This window comes from Poecilia reticulata, linkage group LG14, assembly GCF_000633615.1.
Source record: "Poecilia reticulata strain Guanapo linkage group LG14, Guppy_female_1.0+MT, whole genome shotgun sequence".
Classification (NCBI taxonomy): domain Eukaryota; kingdom Metazoa; phylum Chordata; class Actinopteri; order Cyprinodontiformes; family Poeciliidae; genus Poecilia; species Poecilia reticulata.
Window position 1 is genome coordinate 16,256,840 of NC_024344.1, and position 13,467 is coordinate 16,270,306.

A 13,467-nucleotide genomic window follows, 5' to 3' on the forward strand; every position below is an offset into this window, starting at 1 on the left:
AAATTCAATTGCTACTCTTATTTTTGGCGATAAACCAGGAGCAAGAAAAATATTTAACCAAGTACATAAAAATAAAACGTGGAAATCAATTTTTAAGAGTTTGGAATAAAAGTAAATTTTTCTTTTGTAGCTTTTCTTTTGGGAGAAGATAATACTCACCTTATTATTCATGGACGGTGACGTGAAGGGGTGACATGCATACTTTATGAAGGTGAGATTTCTTTTTATAAGATGTATTTGTCAGTCTGTTTATCCTATTCTAACAGACTTTCAGACTTTTATTACATACTATTCATCATATTGCAATTGATGACACTTTTTTTTATTTAATATTGCAATAACTTGCCAGTAAAGAGCCAAGTGACAGTTGCAAGTACACCTCAGCAACCAAACATGACAGTGTGCAGTCAAAAAAAAAAGAAAAAAAAAAAAAGAAAAGAAAAAATGGCACATCTATAAACCTACAAATCTGTCAGTGGTGAACTGATCCACTTTATTCGATTGGTCTGAACTCTTGTAATAGCCTACTARGAGACATTGTGCGATACAAATATTGCATTTTAACATCATAGGACACATGGGGTTTCAAGTCTCAATTTCCAATAGACAAAAAGAGTCACTAATGTGTATTTCAAAAATAGCTGGGAAAAAGAAACCGACCAAAAAAAAAAAAAAAAACAGACGCTCTAATTCATTTTCCTTTTACGGCTTCATGTCGGATTTAAGATTCAAGTTTGTAAACTTTTTTTTTTTTGTCACTGCGTCTGTAAACACATAACATCCCTAAAAAGCAGGATGGAAAACAAAAGTGAAATGAAAAAATGGTGAGAAATATCAAGTTTCAAGCCACTTGAGCAGAGAGACAGCTAGAATATGGCATCGTTACATAAAGAAAACGTGAACAGAGTTACTGTCGTTTATGACGTCGATGTAATAGAAGTCGTCTCCAGAGCCAACTGTTGACGGACACAATGAAAGCAGATATTAAGTTATCAAGATTCTGAATCACATTGACTGCAAACTCCTAGACATTTAACGGTACCATGCACTTAAAAACAGTAACTGATGCAGGTGTTAACACCAAAAATATATTATGTACCAGCAGTGAGGAAAGAAAGGAAGTTCAAACATCCAGATTTTAATTGAGTGGCGGGGAAAAAGTTAAAGCACATCTTAGTATAGTCCTAGGCTGGAGGTTGATTAAGTTACACAGCAGGTAGTACGCTTTCTGTTGTCCGAAGCCACAAAGCAAACAAAAAGTGCAACAATGGTGCAGAGCATTCTTTACGTTTGGTTAGTTTCTGCGTTTCGTGTAATGAGAAGACAAGTTTTACAGAGCTCAGATTGTTGTCAGGACAGGAAACGAGGAAGAAAATAAAAATAATAATAATAAAATGAGGGACTGCAGAAACAAGTACAAATGACACCAACATATATCTCTGAGAAAATTGTTTTTAAAGCTGCCTTCTCTCTTAACTCACAAGGCGTGGCAAAATCATCCGTCAGAAAAGAAAGCTGAAAAGAAATCACATTTCATGACACTGACATTTTTTTTTTGTTTGTTGTTTTTTCTTCCTTTTTGACAAGACAGCGTGGAAAGAGAAACTGCAGGGATGCAACACACTGCATTGTCAGCTCTACTGAAAGAAAAAGAAAAATTAAAACTCATTGGCTCACTTTCATCATTCAGACAGGGTCCAGGAGTAGTCATAACGATTATCATTTCCAGCAAGCTTATTTCCGACTTTTCACCTTTCGGCTCTGATGCCAGTGATCTCAACTTGTTGTGATGTTTCTCTGCTCCAACTGGGTGAGAAGTTGTCTCTACTGTCTGTTTATTTACGATCCATGCATCAGCTCCACTGTGTGACGAAGACTGACTTCAGATTTCGACGCTTCAGTTTTTTGTTTTTGTTGTCCACACCGGTTCAGACTCTGGTGGTGCTTGGTTGATGGCGGCACAATCTGTGATCCGCAGAAGGGGTCAAGTTTTAACAACAGGTCCGTCTCTCTTAGCAAAGCCATGGTAAAAAAAAATTGAAAAAAATAAAAATAAAAAATAAAGTTTCAGGTTGGTGGCGTGGAGCGACTGCGTTATTAAAGATTACACCACACCTCTTCCCAATTAAAGTGGATCAAGTTAAAAGCGACGTTACAATAAGAAACAAGTTAAGAAAAACACTGCAAAAAGGTTACTCTATGTACATACAAATTTTCTTAAAGACAGGGTGTATCTTTACAGAATCAGACAAAAAAATTCAGAAATAGCTTCTTATGTTTCTTCTTTTTTTTTTCTTTTACACATGAAGGAACTTCTTCAGCTCAACTGGCGCCGTTTGTCGTCCTCCATGTTGGCGTGTACGTCTCCCGACAGGCTCGGTGAGCGCTCCTGGAGCAAATACGGAGTCTTGTTCCGAAGAACCCTGCCTGTTGCTTGCTGCTCCAAGCTGACCGCCAGGGGGCGCCATAGCACCAAAAACAACAACAACAAAAAATAAAAAAAGAAGAAGAAGAAAAAAAAAAACAAAAAAACAACCCATGACACCACCTCATCCGCTCCTCACTCGCAAAAAGAGTGAGGTTAGTTCCGGGAGAGGGGCGTGGACAGATCCGCCTGAAGCGCAGGCCGTTTCCCTGGTAACCGGGCTGTCGGCGGGTTTCGGGTTCAGTCGTCGCTGTCGGACAGGGTCTCGTACTGCTCCGACAGCAGAGACTGCCACACTCGTTGCTGCCCCCTGGCTGGGGGCGGCTGCTGCTGCTGCTGCTGCTGCTGCTGGCTCTGTATGGAGGCTGAGGCCATGGACGTGGGCGGTGTGCTCATCAGGGTCAGAGGGTTGTAAGGAAACGGCATGGGACCTTAAATAAGGGAGAAGAAGAATGAGACAAACTGGCCTAAACACCCCCTGTGCACTTCATCCGAAGCACCGAATTCGGCTCTTATTTAGGGAATCTGTAGGTCTTAGCGAGTCAAATTTAAGACATTTTTATTGACCTTTTTAATGCAATGTAACTATAAATACAGCGGATTGCTCTCTACAGCCTTAATGTAGTGCCAAGCTTATACGTGCTTTTGCACAGACTGCACCTAGCTTTGTATGTGTTGGCAACAGCCCTGAGCCAGTGACGAAAAAACTAATTTACACTTAAAGGGGTTGACACACACGAGGTGACGTTGCTCCCTCTCCATTCATTTTCTATGGAAATGCATAATGAGGCAACAATCACCTTTATATATGAAAATAAAACATTAGTATTGCCACGGAAAACTTTAAGACCTCTGATTAATGTATTTAAGGCCAACTTACATTATTTTATTAAATTGAACAAATTTTAAGGCCTTAATTTGATACACAAAATTGAAGCTTTTTTTTTTTTTTTCATTTTATCAGTAATCATGTAAATGTACGACAAAAATCGAGTGCATATGCGTCTAACACCAGGCTCATGATGAACCGTTTTGACGGAGCTCTTGTGCGAAATGTTGTGATTGGTCAGAAGTTTGTTGCCATGTTTGTTGCAGAGATCAACAGGAGACATGGGTACTATTGAGCAAGGTTCATTTGAAGCGATGAGGAATTACGTACATTTGCACGGTTCTTCCCTACATGACTAACTGTATTAGCAAGACTAAAAACTCCTGGATTACAATTGCAACGTCGTCGTCCACGGAGTGTGACTTTCGCTCCGTGGCCACTTCGAAAAAGCAAAACAGATGCAGGGAGGAAGGAGGAATGGTTGTATGGAAGGTGAGCGCGAATACGAACGGTCCAGAGCCACGTGACTTTGGATGAAGTATGTGGGAGCCTCAGGTTTATTTTACCAGTAATCATGTTTTCAGACAAAAGAGCAGCTCACCTGTGGACGGAGGTCGCTCCTCCCAGGTCCACTGTGCTTGGGTTTGTCTGTGGTACTCCCCGTCAGAGTGGACGGAGGACACTGACGACGGACGCTCCCCTCCTGGGTAGGCCTGACCCAGGTTGGGCGACTTGGACTTCCGGCTGTTTGCTTTGCCCTGCTTCTGTTTCCCTGCGGATTCAAACGGGTGGCCATTTATAAATCAGCAGCATGTTTGTACTACAGACAGAGACGCAGAAATCCTTAAATCAAATTCTTCTTTTATAGCAGGAGTATATCAAATCTTTAGAAACCTAGAACTTTATTGAACACAAAAGTGTCAAGTTTGCTTTTCAATGTGTTGGTTTTCACACAAAGTCAAGTTTGTTTGCATACAAGTCTGTCACAATAAACAGTGAATTAAAATGAGCTTGACCATTTCCATTCTGAGGATTAATATTTTTTAAAGGAAATCTAGTTTACAGAGATTTCATAATCATAATTCATAACTTTATTTATGGTTTTGGCCGTGTGTGGTTTTATGTATTGTTTTTGTTTTGTTTTAGATATTTAAAACATCTTTCAGTGTTAAATGTTCTTTACAAAATTAAAATTTTGTGGCAAACTTGCATTATTATTATTTGCTATTGTCTATACAATACTGGCCTATTGGCCTATTTGTTTGGCACATTGCGGCAACAAGACAGTTCAAAGTGTTTTACATCATAAAAACACACAGGCACCAATTATGAAACAAGCCACAGACTTTGCATTTTGTCAAATCAAAATCCATCCATCCATCCATTTTCTAACACCCTTGTCCCTTAGTGGGGTTGGGTGGGGAGGGGTGCTGGTGCCCATCTCCAGCTAACGTTCTGGGCGAGAGGCAGGGGTCACCCTGGACAGGTCGCCAGTCTGTCGCAGCAAATCAAAATCATCAGGTGAATATACATCAAATATATTGATCAATGGTTCAATTACTGTGAGTCAAAGGCAACTATGAGAGGTGGATTTTTAGCCTTGATTTAAAGGAAGTCAGTGTTTCAGCAGGTTTGCAGTTTTCTTGTAGTTTATTCCAGATTAGTGGAACATAAAAACTGAACGTCGTTTCTCCAAAAAGCAACAACTCACAAATCTGGAGCCTGCTTGTATTTTAAGATTTTCCACATGTCTTTACTGGGGTTACTAATAAATACCACCGTGTCTCAGATGGCAGAGTTAGTCTTCCTGTTTTTGACCTACCCATGCTGGGAGACGGGCTGGCCTCCTGTCGGGTGTCGCCGCCCGTGCCGGGTGCGTTGTTCATGACAACAGCTCCTCCTCCCTGGTGCTCCTCCTGCCTCTCCTCCAAGTTGCCCATTAAAGCCTTGCGGATGATGTCCTCCAGGCCCAAGTTACTGGCCGGGTCGTTGAACGACTGATTCCTCAGGTTGATGCTGCCTGCGGTTTACAACACAACAAATCTGCAGTGAGACAGGAAATGGAAACTAGAATGAAGCTATTTGATCTTCTGGATTTTTTATTTTTTTGGCTTACTGGAGCTGGTAACAGCAGGCAGGTTGAAAATCTCTGTCCCAGGCTGAGCATTTCCTGCAATATGATGGAAAAGTGTTGAAAACAAAAGCAAGTAGGAAAAAATAATATGACATGAACAATGAGAGAGAAGAACTAGAGGGAATTATTTAGTTTAAACACAAAAGATAAGAGAAGACCCACTTACCAACGTCAGAATCCCCAACACCAGAGGTGGAGTTCAACTTACGAAAGATTTCCTGCTTCTTGGATTTAACCATGGGCGAAGTGCTCTCCAGTTTGGTGAAGAAAGCAGGCAGGTAGCTGACACTTCCTGGGGACCGTGAGTCACTCCTAGAAGAGCAGAGAGGCAGAAAGAAAGCAGCTGAGGCAATGACACTGCAAGAACACTAAAAAAACTCACCAAGTATTTTTGTCTAGTTTCTAGTGCGAATATCTTGGTACGCTTCAAAAAGACTAAAATATTTACAAGTATACTTGCAGCAAGTCAATAATTCCTTAAAATTATGAAAGCGTGCTTGTTTTACTAGAAGAGTATTTCACATGCAACATGGGAAAAATGTCTTGTTATATTTCATGTTAAACAAGCTCCTACCTCATGCTGAAAAATTACTTGTAAGTTAGTTTTTCTTATTTCACGCATTTTTGGTCTAGTTTGTTTCCCCAAATGTGTTGGACATTTGGGGAAACAAACTAGACCAAAAATGCGTGGCGAGATGTGTTTATGCAGTGGAGTCTACAAAGTTTCAGCTCCATAGGGAGAACAGTTACAGACACAGGAAACGGTTCATCTGTGAGAACTCAATCAAGAAACTAGAAATAACTCCAAGCTGCATGTCAAGCAAGTACCATCAAATGTTCCTTCTGAAGCAAAACAAAAGGATATTTTTTTCTGTCTTTGTCTGTCTTTTTCCCCCCACTCATTTCTCTAGAAGAAGTCGTGATCTATTCTGACAATTTTACCCTTTGTATGAAGCCTGTAATTGTTAGAGCGAGTTAAAAAATTACTCACATAAAAGGTGCTAATTGCATACCTGATCTCAGAGTTGTCAGTGTCCCGCCTTTGGGACGGCGGCCCACCCGCCTCCTGCTTGTCCATGCCTTGGTACCCCTGTGGAGGAGAGATGGGTTCGTAGTTCTCCATCTGCCTGCCTCCTCGGTCCGGAGACTTGCCGGGTCTGAATGCAGAATGCAAAAAAAAAACATATCTTAGACATACTGCTTGAGTAGAAATACCATCCTGCGTTTTTACTCTGCACACCTGGCCCTGGATTTGTCTGGGGCGTTCTCTGGAGAAACCCGACTGGAGGGTCTCTGGTGGTGTGGAGGCTGGTTTTCAGGACTGTAGCGGCTCGGGGCTTTGACCCGACCCGAAGAGGACACCTGTGGGATGGAGCTCTGGAATGTGGTGGGCGCTGACGAAGAGAGCGGGGGGTCTTGATTCCTGGCGAAGTCTTGGGTAATTATATGCTGGGAAAGACACACAAACAAAACAGGTTGGCATTATGAAACAATATCCAGACTTTATCTGGTAAACTAAGTGCAAGCTAGGAATATCAACTCAGAATATAAATGTGCATATTTTAAATCGTCACCATAAATCAGAAACGGTACAACAAATGCCCAGCCCCACCCAAAAATACAACTAAAATCTTGTCCACTAGATGGCACACGTTTTCATTTTTGTAGTTTTGAATTGAATATCTGGATTATATTTTCGTTTGCAAAAAAAACCAATAAAAAAATAAAAAATTGTAGCGGATCCCTTACCGAAATATGGTCTGCCAAGGTCATGACTCTGTGGGTTTTGGGGACCTGTGAGTAGCTGTCTGCCTGGGAGGAGGGGGGCTGCGGCGGCTCTGCAGACGACCGGTACCGGCCCATGTCGTAGGTCCGCATGGCAACTGCAAGAGTGACCAGAAAAAGGAACGTCTAATTAATTAAAATAGATGAAACAGAAAAGAGCCGGTAAGATCCAGGAAATGAGTAACTGCTTCACGTCCGCAGGGAGGCGACTAAAGTAACCTGTTTTGGACTTGTGACCAGGATGGTGAAATAACAGGACGCCAACTCTTCCACATAAAGGTTTGCTTCACAAAGCCCTCACTACCAAATCTCTCATAAAATATTTAGATTATCTTTGCAAAAGGTGAGACATTCTCGGACTTATCGCCTTCACACCTGCTGCTTGTTGTCCGTCTTCTGCTTTGTCCTGCTGGGGCGGGACTGGGGAACTAGCAGGACTTATAACCTCAATGGCTCCTCCAGCAGTGTTATCATACCGACTGGATGACACTGAAATTTAAACATGAAAAAAAAGAAAAGAAAAGAAGAGTCAAGCTTCATACAAGAACATAAAAGGGAGGGGAAGATTGGATTCTAAAGGAGATGATGTTTGTGGAATTCGTTTGAATTTAAAGTTATCTCAATTAACAGTTTATTCAGGTTTCGTTCACTCAAGAGCTTTTAAAGACCATCATGAGTGGAATATAAGAAATGTATCTCCACGGAAATGTACAAACTTTGTCCATTTAACTGCAGATAAATATGAATTAAACCTTGACAGAACCAAAAAAAAGCAATCTAGACGTCCTATTCTGACTCAAACTTTTGCTTAACAGAAAGAAGAAGAAAAAAAAAGAATGTATGAGATGATTTAATAGTTCTGTCGAGACACAATTTGAAACCTGTGACTAATGTATTTAAGGCCAACCTATTTTTTTAATGAATTTAAGACATTTTAAAGGTGCAGATGCAACTTTTATGAAGATATATATATATATTTTTTTTACATATTTGTTGAAACTGTGACTCTGGTATCACAGTTTAGTATGAGACATATAATCTGTGAAAAAAAAACTCCTCTGCCTCCCCCCAGTGCTATCTAAAAACAACCAATCAGAGTTGGAGGAGGAGGGTGTTAGCGCTGTCAATCACCATCTCTACTACGCTGCTGCTAGCATAGCCTGTTGTTAATGCTCAGCTAGTCAGCATGGTCACGAGTGACGGAGGATAAATGGTTTTCCTGTAACAGTAAGTTGTTTTTCTGTCATTAAGACATACATTGAGCAGCCAGTACATTAGGTTGAGTGACAGCGCTAAGACCCTCCTCCTGGTTCTCATTGGTTGTTTCTGGTCAGGTGCATTTCTTCAGATGGCAATGATAGCTCAAGTACGAGGTGGACGAGATCGATCTTTTCACAGATTATCCGTCTCATAACATACCGTCATGACATAGAGACAGTTTTAACAAATATTTAAAAACATTTTTTATAAAACATTACATACTGCAGCTATAAAGCTTTAAAGTTAGGGACATGATTTTAAAAATTCTTAAGGGTGCATGACCGTCCTCATTAAAGGCACTCACAGCTGCTTGAAGAGTCGGAGCTCTGAGAGCCTCGCTCCCGCGACTCTTTGTCTGAAGCTATCTGCCGCGTGATGATGACGTCGATAAAGTTGGCGGCGGTGATAGTCGTCTTCCCGTGAGTCCGAAGCTCCTCTTCGATGCGGGACTTTGTCTGAGGACCCTTCTCCTTCCCCCCAGCGGCCCCGGGCCCCTCGGCGTAAGCCGGATGCGGCTTTCCGCCCGGGAGAGACATGGCATTGTACGGCGAGTGCAGCGACCGCCTGTCTGCTTCCTGCTGCTGATCCGAGAGGATCGATCCCCGCCGCGACACGGCCGACGAAGACATTTCATCGTCCCGCTCGTGTTTGCTCTCTTTGATCTTGGTGACGTCCATCTGCGGAGCGGAGACCGCGGCGTCCACCAGCGCAGCCAGGGCGTCAGCCGCTGTGCTGTAGCGTGAGCTGCTCTGGGACGCTGATGTAGCCACAGGCGGGTGGGGTCTAAGAGGAAATAACATAACATAAGAGGGTTTTTTTGTTCCCTAAGTAATTTGCAAAGCATGCTGGGAGTACAGCTTGACCGGCATAGTGGAAACTTGACCACTACTCACGGTATTTTACATCGCTGAAGATAAAAAAAAACTAATAGAAAACATGCAGCTTTAAATTAATCGTATGCTTGAGGTTTTATTTTTACAATATTACAACAAAACTATTGATGGGTTAATACCTTTAAAGTGTGTTAATGTTTGGAGTTGGTAAGTTCTTTCAGAAGGGCTCATACTAAAATAAAAGTCAAGTATTTTAGGTATATTTAATGCAAATTTATGGTCAAATTTTCAAACTTTTCCAGCACAGCACTTTGGAGAGACCTTCACCTCATTATTATCATATCATTAGTATCATTTATTACTGTTAACAATAATGTCTTGTCATACAAAAACCAAGCACTTTCCAAAACCTTTCAAAATCTAAGCATTAACAGATCTAAGCAGTTTTTAAGGATTTCAAGGAAGCACCCATACAAACCCTGTTTTAAGAATTTACGAATTTTATGAGCTTACATTAGTGAGGTGATGACACTTTTTCCCTGGAAGATGCTCGGCCGCTGCTGAACGACCACATCCTGGGTCCGGAGCGATGGAGAAGGGGAATGCAGATAACCTCGGCTCCCTGGCCGGCCCGGCTGCTCCAGGGCGCCTGAACGATGCAGAAAGGGCAAACGTTGCAGCGTTGCTTCGGAAACTACTCACTGAGCCGTGACTTGCTAAGCAGCTCACCTCCACGCATGTATTCATTAGTGCGCTCCCGCTCTCTGATCTCCCGCTCTCTGATGTCCCTTTCCTTTTGTTCCCGGTCCTTCTCCTGCTGCTCCCGCTCCCTCTCTGCACTAGCAGCAAGGTGGACTGGATGGCCTGAGTAGAACAGGGACAACAACATGCACGCAAAACGTTAAACTTTATACCTGCATGATATCATCACACCCCTGGCATGGTGTGTGATGCATCAGATTGAAGTCATGGTTTAAATACTGGTCCACTGCAGTGGGGAACGGGGTGAACATTTACCTCCTAATACACTAGAAGTGGTCATATCTGCAGCCTTATGAGCTGAATTAGAATGGTTAAATATTATTATTATGTTGAGAAAAATGTCTGCCTTATTGTCAGGTTTTATTAAAAATATCTTGTTTTATTTAATTGTTTTTCCATTTTTCAGCTACGACCATAAAATGTTAGGAATTTCTGTGACTTATTAACCCTGCCATCTGAAAGGAAAATAAATAGAAAAAGGTGTAGCGTTAGTGTATATAAACATTTTTGATTTATTCTAATATCCCTAAAAAATGGAGACACCTAATCAGTAAATAGAGTCCACCAGAGTGTAATTTAATCAAATCCTAAATGCAGCTGTTCTATAGGCAGCATCATTATAGGCAGGATCATGCTGTGGATGCTTGGTTTTTCTTCAGTAGTAACAGGAAGGCTCATCAGAGCTGATAGGAAGATGGAGTGGAGCTAAACGCAAAGCCACCCAGGAAGAAAACCCGCTGGAGGCTGCAGAAGACGTGAGACTGAGGTGGAGAACGACCCTAAACACACAGCCACGATTCAGTCCAAAGACTGGTCTTGTGCTAGAATGGCCCAGTCAAAGTTCAGACCTAGATCGTGACATTCCACAAAACACTTGCCGCTTTCACTGTGGTAAAAGGTTGGTCTACAAAGTGAATAGAAATGACATTTTAAATGTAATTTGCACAAAGAAACATGCATCACTTTCCTTCAAGATCACAGTTAGACACTTTGTGTTGGTCCCAGACATAAACTACCAATAACAAACATGAGGTTTGTGGTTGTAACGTGACTGAATGTGGAACATTTTCCCAGGTATGAATATTTTTGCAAGGCACAGCACACAGACAAACACACAAGCGCCTTTGGTGATTCGGCTCGGTAAAACAGACCATGCACATCGGGATGCGGTTGGTATGTAGCTGGTGTTAGAAAGCTCAGGTAGTTTACATTTTGTCACAAGAAGAAGATTATGACTGTTTTGTTTTTCTGTAAACAGAAGCAAGTTAAACAAGCTAATAATCATAAATAAACTGAGGAAATTTGAAATCTAAAATGCAGCTGTGAAGTCAGATCATCTTAGTGCTTTACACTGAATCTACACATTTGGGTGAAATTAGGATTTGGACAGAAATAATCCAGAAACATGAGGTAGTTAGAGCGGAAACTAACAATTATTTTAGTAGTAGTTTAACGTTTCGATTATTCTGACGATTGATTGATTAATTTAATTAAAAAAGGCACATTCTACAGATGTTTTATTTAGCCAAATAAACACTTTTATACAGTTTTAGAAATATATTAAATGATACAAATAAAAAAAATCCAGTCTTTTTTTAAATAAGAAAATAAACATTTTGTTGCCTAAAATCTAACAACATTGCAGTCCTCTACTAAATCTGAATTGCATATTTTCAGACAAAGGTGTTTTTATCTTAAATGCAAAAATGTATATTATTTTTGTACAGTTTTGCCTTAATTACTGCACTGAATATATTATATTCACCAAATGCCTTTTTTTTTTACCTGTATACTCCAGTTAACGATTAATCAAATTAGCTGACGATTATTTAAATAATCGATTAATCCTGATTAATTGTTTCAGCCACATGGAAAATATTGAATTCGCCCAGAACTTCCGATCAAAACCTAAACATTCAATCAGAACACCTCGACAGTCGAGCATGAGACCGATCCCAGCGGTTCCTGCGGTAATCCTAAACCTCTCTGGGCGGTCGAGACTCGCCCCAAGAGTGTGAGGGGGAACACAGATCTGGTGGCAGCAGAGATGAGGGAAAAACAGGGTGTAGGATTGGGAGGGGTCCTCACCTGGCGATATGGAGGCTGGGTTGAAATGCCTAGGAGGGAAAGGGGGCTGAGCTCCAGAGAGGTAGGCGCGTTCCAAAGTGGGAGTACCTGTTCCCCCAGGGTGAGGCAACAGGATAGTTGGAGGCATCTGGGTTAGATCAATAATCCCTTTTACAGACAGAAGCAAAGGGCCAGTGGTGAACAACAAGAATCGATCCATCAATTTCTGAATGTATGTAGACACTTAGCTGTAACCCATCACCTTCATCCCAAATCCCGCTTGATCAGAGAGCGACAGGGCTGCGCGGAGTGGAATAGTGGTCAACTTGTAAAAGGCAACCACTCAGCAAATGTGAGATTTCGATGACCACACCCGATAAATAAATTGAGTTAACAGCCAAATGAGTCGCAGCCCCAATTTAAGAGAGCAAATCAGCTGAATTTGTCAATTTGTATTAAATAGAAAGAAAAAGGTCATTTGCTTCTGGGCGTCTGCAAAAGGTAGCCACTACTTCACAAGCACACAGTCTGCATACTACAGCCTCCCCTGCCTGCTGCGTCAGATGAGAGACTTACCTCGAGGAGGCGGCGGGTACGGGATTGCGACGGGTTGTTCCCGCGGCGACAGCCCTCTGGCCATGTCGGGCCGAGGGATGCCATGCATCTGCTGCGACGTGATGTAATCGTTGAGGATGGTCTGCCGAGTGTTCTCCATGGTGTACAGCTGGTAGGTGTTGTGGTAGCCGGTTGGTGAGGGTTGCCGGGAAAACATGAACGCTACAGGACACAAAGAACAAAAAAAACAAAACAAAACAGATGAATGAATATGAACAGACGGCTCACTGAGGCTCATCGCTGTTGCTGACGTCAATCACTGACAGAGATCCTGTCGACCGGATACCTAGGAATTAGGCAACCTGATCTGCTTTCGTCACCTATTTATAGCTGAAGTAGAAAAAAAAAAAAGTGAGAACGTTTTAAAAACACCGTACCAGGATCGAGGCCTCTGTGGCGGAAGGCCAGGGTGGGGTCCAGGTGTGGGGGCAGGTGTGTCTGATACACCTCTCCAGGAACCAAAGGCCGGTGGTGAGGGTCGAACGGGCTGTGGGAGGCCACAGGGTCGCCCACCGACACAGGCGACTTGGATGGGATGCTGTCCCTCTGCGTCGGGGTCATGGCACTCTTCCTGTCATGTGCGGCGGATTTGGCAGAACTCATGCCCCCTTAAAGACAAACAAATGACCCAGAATGAGCCGATTTCATCATGTCAGAGAAAACATTAAATCAAAATTAAAAAGAGCATCAAATATAAAGATGTACCAAGGGGAAAAAAAATCGATTCACGCAAGATTCCTGATTTTCATTTACTTTA

General features: G+C 42.0%; 1 protein-coding gene across 7 annotated transcripts in view; it reads right to left on the minus strand.

The window, feature by feature from the left end:
- Positions 1 to 472: 472 nt before the first annotated feature.
- The window catches only part of ncor1 (nuclear receptor corepressor 1), a 65,841-nt gene continuing 52,846 nt past the window's right edge, over positions 473 to 13,467 (minus strand). For 4 of the 7 annotated variants that reach the window (XM_017308555.1, XM_008428070.2, XM_017308553.1 and 1 more), the window contains exons 31-45: positions 13,088 to 13,318; positions 12,672 to 12,872; positions 12,117 to 12,263; positions 9,996 to 10,130; positions 9,780 to 9,915; positions 8,738 to 9,216; positions 7,549 to 7,662; positions 7,138 to 7,271; positions 6,629 to 6,837; positions 6,402 to 6,545; positions 5,555 to 5,700; positions 5,371 to 5,424; positions 5,077 to 5,274; positions 3,856 to 4,026; positions 473 to 2,856 (exon numbers count right to left, since the gene is read on the minus strand). In XM_017308555.1, the coding sequence (XP_017164044.1) occupies positions 2,666 to 2,856; positions 3,856 to 4,026; positions 5,077 to 5,274; positions 5,371 to 5,424; positions 5,555 to 5,700; positions 6,402 to 6,545; positions 6,629 to 6,837; positions 7,138 to 7,271; positions 7,549 to 7,662; positions 8,738 to 9,216; positions 9,780 to 9,915; positions 9,996 to 10,130; positions 12,117 to 12,263; positions 12,672 to 12,872; positions 13,088 to 13,318 (2,690 nt within the window). In that variant the 3' untranslated portion in view covers positions 473 to 2,665. The remainder of the gene's footprint in view (positions 2,857 to 3,855; positions 4,027 to 5,076; positions 5,275 to 5,370; positions 5,425 to 5,554; positions 5,701 to 6,401; positions 6,546 to 6,628; positions 6,838 to 7,137; positions 7,272 to 7,548; positions 7,663 to 8,737; positions 9,217 to 9,779; positions 9,916 to 9,995; positions 10,131 to 12,116; positions 12,264 to 12,671; positions 12,873 to 13,087; positions 13,319 to 13,467) is intronic. The other 3 variants (XM_017308557.1, XM_017308556.1, XM_017308558.1) reach the window with 3 other exon arrangements.